The following is a 12,239-nucleotide window of genomic DNA, read 5'->3' as shown; positions in this document are numbered from 1 at the left end:
AGCTAGAGAATGAAGATGCTAAAGCAGGATAGAATAGCCATGGGAACAGACAACAGAAAGAAAATTCTAAGTAGGGTAAGAAGCTCAGAAAGATGTCTAGGCAGATACACCTATAGGACAATAATAATCAATAAGGAAGTGCCTATTGAAATAAAAATAATTGCTGAAGGAGTTATATGAACAGAAACATAATTTTTGAATTTTGTGAATATTGCTTGGAGTCCAAATATAGCTATATTTTCTAGAGAAATCCTCCAATTTGCCGATAATCTATATGAAGCAACAGGGTTCATTCTGATGCGCACGAACATGAAATAGGATTCTAATAGGGAAGGAGTTCTCAACCCAGAGTTAATGTGTTCCCAAGGGGTCTGTGGATAGAATTCAGAGCAATCACGAACTAGGATGGGAGATAAATTACATCTTTATTTTCACTAACACCTAACTGAAATGTGGCCTTTCTTTCAGTTATGAATATAGCCAACAAAGCACAGTAGTATTAACTGGACCAATGATTTTGTCTCCAGTAGAAACCACAGATGTTTCCATATCACATTACAGTGTTACAGATATCTCAAAATACACTTTATGCTAATCACTAATTAGAATTCAGAGTATACCGGCTGCTGGATCATGTTATTTCAAATGCCGTTAGAGACGCAGACATATAACTACATCACAAACTTGTTCTTTTAACATTTTAATGACTTTAATGAGTTAAAAAATACATCGTTCAGAGGTGGGGCCTTGGCAAATGTCAAAAGGGTCCATGGCACACAAAAAAAAGATCAAGAACTTCTGTCCCAGAGGCAGGGGTGTGCTAATCAACTAGTTTTGCCTCTGAGGTTTGGGGTGAGGGGTTAAGAGACCAACCAAAGGACTTGTATGCATGCACATAAGCATAACCAATGGACACAGACAGTAGGGGGGTGAGAGCATGTGCTGGGGGGTGGGAGTGGCTGGGGAGAGGTCAATGGGGGGAAAAGGAGACATGTAATACTTTCAACAAAGAATTTAAATTTAAAAAAAATAAAACTAGTTTTTGAAGACAAGGGGGAGAACAAATCTGATTTGCAGCATGTGCCAATTTATGTGGTGTAAATGCTCCCACTGTGGCCAATTTCAAGCTACCAATGTGAGGTCAGGGAAGAGGTGCACAACCAGCTCCTGAAAGCTGGCAGGAGCCAGCCTCAGCATACCACTAACGGCTTCTTCTCCATCCAAGATTTAGGCCAACAAATGCCATGGAAGTGAATGATAGAACTCTGTTGATTTTTCCACTCATGCAAGGATTTGACAATAAAAGAGAGTTCTTGGAATTTAAATCTCATTTAAAGTCAGGTAATATTTTTAACTGTGATATGGAGCAGCATTTTATTAAGTGTGTTTTACTGAGATTTTCTGGAAGCAATGAATCATGTCTTTACCTTCAATTAATTCATACATGAAACCCATTACTCACATGGTCTACTCCTGGCCCCTAATTTTATCATGCAGGATGGTTCCTGATACATTGACTCAAATAATTGTACAGCCCCTTCCCTATATTTTAATGGAGTAAGCTGGCAAGAGACAGCTCTCAAAAAGAATGCTGGATTGGGATTTCTCTGCACCTCCTACCAGGGGCTTGCTTGACTATGGTGTTCATTGGTCTGTGAGAAAATCTTTATTTAGAAACAAAGAACTCGTGTTTTCCTATGAGCTCTCTTTCTAGCTTTATAAGAAATGCCATTTCTGCTTATTGTCCTTGCTGATCCAGGAGAGGAAGCACAGTGTTGATCCTGAAGAGCCCCTTTGAAATGCTCCCCTGGAAGGGAGACCTTTCTTACAGATACTGGAGTCGGGTTTCCAGGTTAATCATTCTAAGTGTACCTTACCTGCTGTATTCTCTTATGAAATATTTAAAACAGGATCAAAGAAAGCAAAGACTGATTCTATCATCAGGTCATTTCTATGCTATTTAACCCATCTGGTTATCTCCTGAGAATGAAATAAGTCTCCAAGAAAATATATTTTATTGTTTCTGACTACTTTGAATGATAAATGGAGCCAAATCAGATAATAAATAGTTTCCATTGAGATGCTTGGCCAAGAATGTGAAACCTAATAGTGCAGTTAAGGAAAATTTAACTGAAAACAACTGAATTATAAATATTTTTGTTTGCCTAAACAGTTATAAAAGGGCAAAATATTTTAAAACATATTTTAAAGTTAGTGCTACATCTATAGTATGTGATTAATTGCTGTGCAGCTTCCCCCCACACGCTAGCTTTCCCTTTTCTTTTCCTTCTCTTTGTAAGAACTGCTGCCCCATTTACTCTATTCCACATGCTCTGGTTCTTCCATCATAGATTAGGACATCATCAGTTTTATACATACAGTTGTAGCCTTCTTATCTAATTCAATCAAGCTCATTAACTGAAAAAGACAAACTGTATTAAACATTTTATTTTAAATTAAAGTGTAATGGTGCCTTCATTTGGCAATTTTTTAGAAAGAAAGCCAAGGCAGGTCTGCTGATTGGATTGAAGCACGATCTTTCCTTGTACAGCACGTACATAATGAGCCACTGAAGTCCTTCTAGATTATTACAGTTTCCCCCAATCTCTTATTGTCACCTCTCTCATACTAATTCAAAACTTTTCTTTAGTCCATGTTTGCATAGCATTTGACTTAGCTGTTCTAGAAAAACTAACTTTTCGCATTATTTCATTAATTTACATCTTGTTTAATGAAACTGCATAATTGCAATTATTGGTGCAACTGGCATAAACAGATTTGAGAGCACTCATAACTGCCGAATTCACTTGGATTTGGCTGGAGGGAGTGGCCATGGGCAGGTAGCTAAGGGAGCTGATCATCCTGGTGTTCAGGCACCTCACTCAAGGTAATCACCATGGAATGAAGCACATTAGTTAGTCCAGTTCATTTTGGGTAAGTGGAGGTCAATTAGGAGGGCTTCTAGTGTGTTTCCTCACCTTTCTTGATATCCAGGAGTCGCGTCAAACTTCTTAATACTACCCAGAACCAGAAGCAAAGAATTGAGCACAAACTAAGCATGAATAATTACTTAATTAAATAAGTTTGAAACATTTTACTACCCATAAGTCAGTTAGCTGTCAATTCAATCATCACAAATATTTTTTATTCCTAAATATATTTTCTAAGCCCCAACAGTATACTTGATAATGGTCCTTCTAGGGGACTGGAATCCAGGCTGATACACTGTCCCAAGCTTCAGGAATACAGGATCTAAACTTTTCTATTCTTTTGATCTCCGTGTTAATGTGTAATGCCATTTTCACTACAGCTACAAGGAAGGGGTTCAGTGCTAGTATCTGTGGGATCTACTGGTTTTCTGACCATGTAGTTCTTTTTATTCTTTTCTTTGGATTTTTAAAATCATATACTGCAAAGATTTCAGCTGAGAGCTGATCACAGGACTTTCTGCCTCAGTAAAAGATTGTGTCAAAGATACCTCTCTCCTGTACAATTTTTAAAGCTACTGTTTAATTGCCAGCTTAGAAGGCTTGAAAAAAACAATGTATCAAAAATTAAGATCACAGACAAGCATAAGACATCTCAAATGCATATTTTTTAAAATAAAAAGTATTAATTCTACTCAACTTATTTTATTTCTGTTAACTCCTTCTTTTCTTCAGGGTGTCATTAGAAGACCATTCCATGGCTTCACCATACTCACCTTGAAGTTTAAACTGTTGGACTAACTTAGACATCCAGCATTTTCTACTGTTCAAAACTTCACCTGTCTATACTCTAAATCTGCTGATGTTCATCTTTTAAGCACTTCCTGCATCAATTAATATTTCAATAGTGCTCCTAAATCTCCATTTTATGGAACTGCCTCAGATTATTTTCTGAGCCCAAAGTGTTGTCTATTTAATGCAGCCCGATGCACAAAGTATATATATTTATAATATCTATTTAAACAGAATAGAGGAGCTTGACATTTTGACAAGAATAATCACTTGCTTATCAGCTCCTACAATCTGTGGCTGACAGGTACCATTCTGGTTTTATAAGGAAGATAAATATGAGGCAAAGTCAGAAAGCATTTTCTGAATTCTCTCTATAGATTTTATAAATCAGTATACATTCAATAGCTATTTCTACTTTGTCATTTCTTTTTCTCTAGTGATTCGTTTTTGCCCTTTTGTTTTTCTCATTAACATCTCTGTTAGGAGGTCCACGGAAGGAAAGGAAGGAGATAATATTCAAATGAGGTAATCTGGCCAGTCACTCATTGGCTAAAGCAGAGTCCCAAGAGGCCCATTTTATGAGCTGGATTCTCTCCAAGGTCCAGTTTACTCTGGACAGATGCAAGTTCACTCCCATGCTATAGACTGTGACCCCATTTCCTGCCAGATGTGTTGCATTTGTGGCTCATGGTCACGAGAGGGACCAGGCCAGTGAGCAGAGATGACTCGGGAAAATATGCCTCACCTACAGAACAACAAATCGATGTGTAATTCATTCTCCCCCCATCCCCCCCTTGAACTGTTGAGCTTTTTACCTATAAATTCTTAGACTAAAGGTCAGAAAACAAGGCTATAACTACTGATTACAATGGGTTTGGGATTATTTGTTAATTTTTCTCCCCTTTCTCCTTACATTTTAACCAGAATCAAATGTTACTTTTGTAGTGCCCACTAAGAAAGTTTTTACATTTTTAAATGTAAAAAAGTAGTATTTCATGACGTAACTTAATTTTTTCAATATGACTTTTTCTCATCTCTTTCCTTTTGATTCAAACTGGCCTCATCCAGCACCTGACTCACCTGCCTCCTTCCCCCTTTCACACCCACTCCCTTAATCATTGAGCCCTCAGGACAATAAGGTTCTGGTCAGCATCAAATAATCTAAAGAACCAAGCCTCAGTCTGTAGCTCTCAGAAACAGAATCCCTTGGAGCAGTCAGGTGCTGTGCCCCACCCCACATCCACACCACCCTTCACTGTCCATATGGGGTAGGAAAGGGGAGAGGGAAAGCTGGTTCTTTTACTTTAGGTCTTCCCTGAAGCAAAGCCTTTCATGCATATTTGAGTACAAGGCGTTTATTTGGGAGGCGGTCCTAGGAAACACCAGTCCAAGAAAGTTAGGAAAGGGAAGGCAGACAATGAAGGGTGTTATCAAACACACACCCACAGCGGGCTGCTTGAACATAATCCCACAGGAAACTTTAGGAAAAGGCCTCACTCACAGGCTCAGAGTCATCCCACCTGACGAGTGAGGTAGCTCCCAGGAATGTCAATTCTCCAGCACTGGCTGGGGCTAGAACAGCCTTCCCAGGTTTCATAAAAAGTCTCAAGCCAAGAGACATAGACATTACTGGCAGCAGGAAGTTGGTCAGTGGGCCCTGAGGAGCTAGGATGACAAGCTAGATGGTATGGTCACTGCCTTGTCATTGTACAAAGAATATAGGGTGGAGTGTAGGGAGTGAGTTTGAGGAACTCTTGGTTCTGGTCCTGGATCTAACCCTAGCAAGTTAAATAACTTTCTTTAGACTTCACTTTCTTCATCTATAAAATGAGAGTTGCTTGAGTCTTGAACATCCCTTCTAGACTAGACTCAACAAGCGACATACTAGTATATACAACCCTTAGAATAAGAGAAAACCACCTTCTACCTCATGGGAAATAGATTCCTGCTCCCCTGGGAGCTTGCTAGAACTCCATCCGTTTATCAGTATGGAGGTTGTCAAGATCTGAGCAAAGTGTCAACCCACGTAATCATGCCTGGACCTTATATCTGCACACAGGCCACAGTGAAATGGCTGATGTCATGACTGGTGTTTGTCTTCTCCTCCCTCTCTGAACATGCTGGAAGCTGAGTGGTGACCCATCCTGGGTGTACCGGGATATACTAGGATGTAAAGAGAGCTGATGCTGGACAGAAGTAAGTGTAGTATTCAATTACATAAAAAGGTTCATCCCATCTTTCCTACCTTTCCTCCCCTTCGGTAATTTAAATTATATTGCTATTGAACCCAAAGTAGCATACACATCACTTACCAATATATGCATTTCCAGAAATGGTATAAATGAAGCTTGTCCACCCTGAAAAAGGATCAGCAAAATTAAAAGGTTAGTGTCTACAATACCAAAAGGAATAAAGATATAACAATATTTAACAATATCTGTCTATGTGAAATATAAATATATAAATTTATATAACAGATATAAAAGATAAATTTGGAGATGAAATCCTTTATTTCCTTTTAGACATATATTTAAAAATTTAAGTTCTGTGAGCTGTTTAAAACACACACTCACACATGGACACACACACACACACATTCCTAAACCTAAATGATTTGGCCCCAAATGTTGTAGAGCCACCCAAACAGACAGTGTACAATTTGCTTGGCAATATATCTATATATATATCTATATGCCAACTGCTATATTAACAAACTGTTCTTTCCAGTTCTAACATCATGCTAATAACTGCAACACACCAGTCTGGCTTATCTATAGTTCATTGTGCTTCTTTCTCTCCAGGAACCAAATGCTAGAAATATGCTTTCCTTTACTTAGTTGCACGTTAGTTTTCAGTGAACTCATTTCTTCTTATCTATCATAAAATAAAGGATGAGATCCAGGGATGCATAATCCATGGGGCCACAAATAGGTTTTAGACAGCCTGTGCACTCCCTGGAACTGTCCCCACAATTTTTCTAGTGTGGAAACTTTTCTGTGAAGAGGGTACACAGCACTCACCAAATTCCTACTGTGACCCACGGAGCCAAGAGCTCAGAACCATGAACCACTTGCCTTTGGATCTTTGAGTACCAGCACTGGATTTTCACAGACATTTATGTATTGTACTCATAGCCCAGAAGAGATCCTCTGGTACCACTGAGAGACATGAATCTATAAATGGCAAGCTCAAAATGGAATGAGGATGTCACTTCATGCCTTCAGTGGAAAAGGAAAAGAGCCGAGAGAGGGTCAAAGAGAGACAAAATGGGAGACATATCTGTAATACTGTCAATAATAAAAAAGGGAAGGGAAGGGAAGGGAAGGGAAGGGAAGGGAAGGGAAGGTAAGGGAAGGGAAGGGAAGGGAAGGGGAGGGGAGGGAAGGGGAGGAGAGGGGAGGCGAGGGGAGTACCTGGGAAGGGAAGTGCAGGGAAGAACCTGGGAAGTGAATACAGGGCAGAGTTCAAGGTGGAAGAGCAGGGCTCTAACTGAGTCCTCTAGTAGAGGATACAGTTTTTCCTCTCTGAGGTTTTACTAGAATAAATTTTAAGGCCTCTGGAAGTAATACTATTTGCTCATAGCTCACTCACACTTTTTCTCCCTTATTGATCTACTCGCTCAGTCTTCTAAGTTCAGTCTACCATCATTTAGTGAACATTTACCACTCACTGTGGGTAGAGATAGGAAGATGAATAAGGCACAGCCAAATTTTCAGGGAGGGAAGTTCGTGGTAGATGTAAAAATACATGCTAACAATTTACAGCCCCAATTCCATGTGTCTTATCAGGATGGGCTGGCTCTACTAGAGGACTTCTCTCTCTGCTTTGTACTGATGCTAAGCTTCCCTAGTCCTATTGAGCCTGATTTATATTAAACTCTGAAACAAAACCCATTCCTTCCCTTCCTTAGCTGTTTTTTAAAATTTTCACCATGGAAAATTGTTTAAATTTCTTTTTCAAAGTATAAATATCTCTATTGATTTTTCCATTATCAAAAGTAATACACATTAACTTGAAAATACAGGTGTGGACAAAAGTAGGTTTATAATTGTGAATGAAATGCTTTTGAGTTAATAAAGCTATTGTAATAATCTGCATGTATTCTTCTGTATGAACAACTGTAAATCCTCTTTTGCCCATCCCTGTATTTTAATACCATGAAAGTATGGGATGTTATCTAAACAAAAAAATCTTTCTGCAATCTTCATACTTATCCTGACATGAATATTGTTAGTATTTCTGTATTTGTACTTTAAGTTTCTTTTATCTTTTATACACTATATATTGTTTGCTTAAAAATGAGAATTAACTCAATAATCTGTTTGGATACCTTTCCATGTAAAAATTTAGATAAATAACTCATCCTTGGGAAGGACTGCAAAGCATTCCATTGTAAGGACACATTGTAATTTATATAAGGTATTAAAAAGTAATGGTTTCTGAATTTGACAGAACCTCAAAGTTTTCACCTGCTAAACTAGATTTTTATTTGGGATTATTTTGATTGTTCTAATACCATGTCTCCTCTACCCACTCTGCTTCATTCCTACTTACCCTCCAAGCAGAAAACTAGACTACACATAATTGCCTGGGTCTGTTTTCTTTCCCTGTTTATTTTCTTACATGATCCAAAAGGACCAAATATTTGCTTAAAGGAATGGCCAAGTCAATCTATCAACTACATTCACCTATTTTTGCCCTGTGAAAGAGTCTTCTATTAGGATATAGAATCCAACTTCATTAGTAATCTATAATTCATGCTACTAGTTGGAAGACACAAGGTTAGAGGGAATGGTATAGGAACAGGGGCGATTTCCTCCCCCCCATTTCTTTTTAACATGTCCTTCTGCTCTTGCTTCTGTTAAACTTAGATTAATTCCATCAAGCATTGTTTCTTAAAACTACAGCAAAGGAAGAGCCAAATTGTTTAAGAACCACCACATTTTATTAGATTTCCTTCTCTGCCTTGCATCAGCAAAGAGTTATCTTGTGAGATTTTCCAATCCTTCTTCACTTTCTTCCCCCACCTCTCCTCCCACTTTTATGTCCTGCACTAGGAATGATACCACCCCCACATTTTTATTGTGCTGTCAGAGGTCACTGGCCCTACAGTTTCCTGTCTTCTACAAATGTCCTCTCCAAGCTACTGGCTCTCTGCAGCTGGGAAACTCTTCCCTTTCCTCAGGCAATAAGAAAGAAAATGAGCTGGGATGGAGGTCACATTTTACCTCTGGCCCTGTAGGACAGTTTAATCAGTAACATATTTAAGTCAGAACTCCCTTAGTCAAACATAAAAAATGTAAAACTTTGCTTTTAAATATGTAAATCATTTTCTGTGGCATTTGCTCTCATTTCCATGGAGGTTCCCAATTCTTGCAAAGGTCCCTAGTGAGAGCTTTGCTTGGCCTACATTCCTTGGCTTAATCCAGCTCATTTTCCTTCTGCCTCTCAGTCTTAGAGTTCATTAGTTCATTGAATTTTACAACTACTCCTTATACATATATGTGTTTTAGTAAAACAATAACAAAATAACCCCCAAAATGTGTATATTTACATGCATATATATGTCAGTGTACAAGAGTAAGTGTGGATACATTTGTGATTTCCCCTAGTTGTGGGATATATAGAGAAGGTACTGCTATGGGCTGATAAGGGAGGAAAAGGGAATATGGGGACGCAAACTCAAAACAAAAAGAAAAAATTAAAGTATGTATGCTACCACACTTATTGTCATAAAAATTATGTGTAAGGGTAGGCATATGTTTAAGTGAATGACTTAATTTGTTTTTTTGTTCTTAAAAAAATAAGCAGAATGAAAAAAAAACAAAGAAGAAAATAATGAGTCTGAGGTTGATGCCTAATGACCTCAGGTGTAACCATTCTTTTAAGTGTTCTTTTTTTTAATCTTTATTGTTGAAAGTATTATAGATGTCCTCCCTTTTTTCCCACTTGCCCTTTCCACCCATTTCCCTCCCCACCTCAGGCCTTCAATACCCTACTGTCTGTGTTCAAGGGCACTGCATATATGTGTATAAATTCTTTGGTTAATCTCTTCCCACACCCCGCTCCTTCCCTCTTCCCTCTGAGATCCGGTAGTCTGTTCCATGTTTCCAGGCCTCTGGTTCTATTTTTTTAAAAAATAAAATTGGCCTTAAATTCCTGGGAGTTTTCTAATTACTAGTATTCTTTGTATTTAAATGTCAACCTAAAGGTAAGTATTCTATAGCAATATTTTTTCAAGAAATGTGTATATCTCAATCAAAGATATATGTACCTCAATCAAAGATGTGTATCTCAATTAAAGATGTGTTTGCTCATAAGTAAGAAGGTCTGAATTTGCCTCCAGGAACACTGCAAGTCAATAGTAGCCAGGAAGTCAGCAGACATGCTTAAAAACCCTGCCTTGTCCAGCAAGCCTTTACGTGGCCTTGATACCTGGCTAATTGTTAGGTCTTGGTGTTCATACCTGTAAAATGAGGGAAGTGGCCCAGAGGATCCTGCCCTAATATTCTATGATTTTCATAACTTGAAAGGACCCATCAATATTGGCTAGTTTACACATAATTTAACATAGACTAAATTCACAGACCTTTGTGCTGAGGTTCAGAATCAAGAACATTCCAGAGCAAGTACCCTCCCTCCTTTTTTCCTGAAATGATCACTAAACCCCAGAACCCATCATACCTTTAGGAACAGGCTGGGAATGCTTTGCTCCTTGGTCCAATTTGAAGTCCAAATATAAGGTTGGTGTGCGAGTGTAAATCTTGGACTGAAAAGAAAGGGGAAACCATCAGCATCTTTCCAAGAATAGGGTTCTTCTTTACTTCCACTGGGCCCTTCTGGACGGGCCTGGGGCCTGAATCCATTATATGGACAATTCCTCCTTTGGAAGGTGCAGTTAAAGCAGGGTAGGGGGTAGGGGCTGGATGGTTTGCCATTACAGCTCCCTCTTAAGGGTCTTGGTCTAAAAGTTAGCCTTCCTGGCTTTACAATATGGTTGACAAGCTATTTCAGGATGGCAGCTATCTCCCAACAGCCATTTCTCAAATATGGTCAGATGTTAATCATTTACTGGCCAGTAGTTGCTCCAAATTTCCACTTGATATCTCTCATCCAACTATATATTTCTTCCCTAGTTCTCAATAAAGCTATGTGTATTTTGAAATTTAAAAAAGGGACCTGTAAGCATTTTTTACTTGTTCTAACTTGGACCTATTGAAAAAAAAAAAGTGGTCTACTATTGCTGGCTTGAAAAAGCCATGACTTCAAATGTAAGAAAGGCAAACTTTTACAGGATTTTCCATTGTACACAGTGGCTTTAATTCTGGCAACAGTTAAATAGAGTTTGTAATTCAATATGATACCATTCTGAATCACTGGCATAGACCAAAATCCAAGGGATTATCACTGTTGCTATAAATTTGATGCCTCATTGTTTATCATAAAGTCCAATTGCTAGTTTTTTAAACTTAAAATACAAACAAAAAATGAAAAAGCACATAATGCCATATTTGGCAAGGATATAGAGTAATGAACTTTTATACACTACTGGTGGGACTGTAACTTGGTATAAAACTTTAGAAAACTGCTTGGCAGTATGTAATACAGGTGAATATGTACATAATCTGTGACCCAGCACTCCAACTCAAAAGTGTATCCACAACAGAAATGTTCACCTAAAGACATGTACACAAATCTTGATAGTGACATTTTCAGTAACAGACAACAACTGGAAATAGTCCAAATGTCTTTAATGATAAAATAAATAATGAATTGTAATATACAATGGAATACTACATAGCAAGGAGGATGAATGAACCCAACCACAAATAACAAGTCAGATAAATCTCACAAGCATAATGCTAAGCGCATGAAGGCAAACACAAAAGATAATATACCATTTTATTCCATTTCCATAAAGTTCAAAACAAAGCAAAACTAGCTCTGACCAGTGAGGCTCAGTAGGTTGGACTGTCATCCCATGCACCAAAAGGTTATGGGTTCAATTTCAGTCAGGGCACACACCTAGGTTGTGGGTTTGATCCCCTATCAGGGCGCTTATGGGAGGCAGCTGATCGATGTTCTCTCTCTCTCTCTCTCTCTCTCTCTCTCTCTCTCTCTCTCTCTCTCTCTCTCTCTTCGTCTTTACCTCCCTCCCTTAACCAAATCAGTAAACTGTCCTCAGAAACCGACAGCCAGAAGCAAGCCCAGTCTATGTTGCCAAACTGGCAAGGCAGCGCATAACGTACCACGTTTGTGAACCGGGACGGGTTCAAAAGAAGCATCCGGCCCCTGAGCATGTACCGTATCTAGTAAAAGGGAAATATTTTCGCAACATTGGGTTGTATGGAGTCGCGAGGTCTACACGGAGCAAAGCACCAAGCTGAGGTATACCGCTCTTTATTTATTGATTGCTACGGTTTGTGTTTTGGCTATGTAGCTATATCACGGCCCCAGAGAACTATCAAACCCAAGGCTTCCTCAGGTCGCGTCCGGAAAATTACTCCCAAAATAATTTGC

The 12,239-nt window shown here is 38.7% G+C and overlaps 1 protein-coding gene across 2 annotated transcripts in view; it reads right to left on the bottom strand.

Annotated features, from left to right (window-relative positions):
- The window catches only part of PIR (pirin), a 74,688-nt gene that overhangs the window by 12,353 nt on the left and 50,096 nt on the right, over positions 1-12,239 (bottom strand). For both annotated transcript variants that reach the window (XM_006088580.3, XM_014455721.2), the window contains exons 6-7: positions 10,404-10,488; positions 6,032-6,076 (exon numbers count right to left, since the gene is read on the bottom strand). In XM_006088580.3, coding sequence (XP_006088642.1) covers positions 6,032-6,076; positions 10,404-10,488 — 130 coding nt within the window. The remainder of the gene's footprint in view (positions 1-6,031; positions 6,077-10,403; positions 10,489-12,239) is intronic.

Source organism: Myotis lucifugus, unplaced genomic scaffold, assembly GCF_000147115.1.
Source record: "Myotis lucifugus unplaced genomic scaffold, Myoluc2.0 scaffold_49, whole genome shotgun sequence".
Classification (NCBI taxonomy): domain Eukaryota; kingdom Metazoa; phylum Chordata; class Mammalia; order Chiroptera; family Vespertilionidae; genus Myotis; species Myotis lucifugus.
This window is presented reverse-complemented; position numbering and strand designations above follow the sequence as displayed.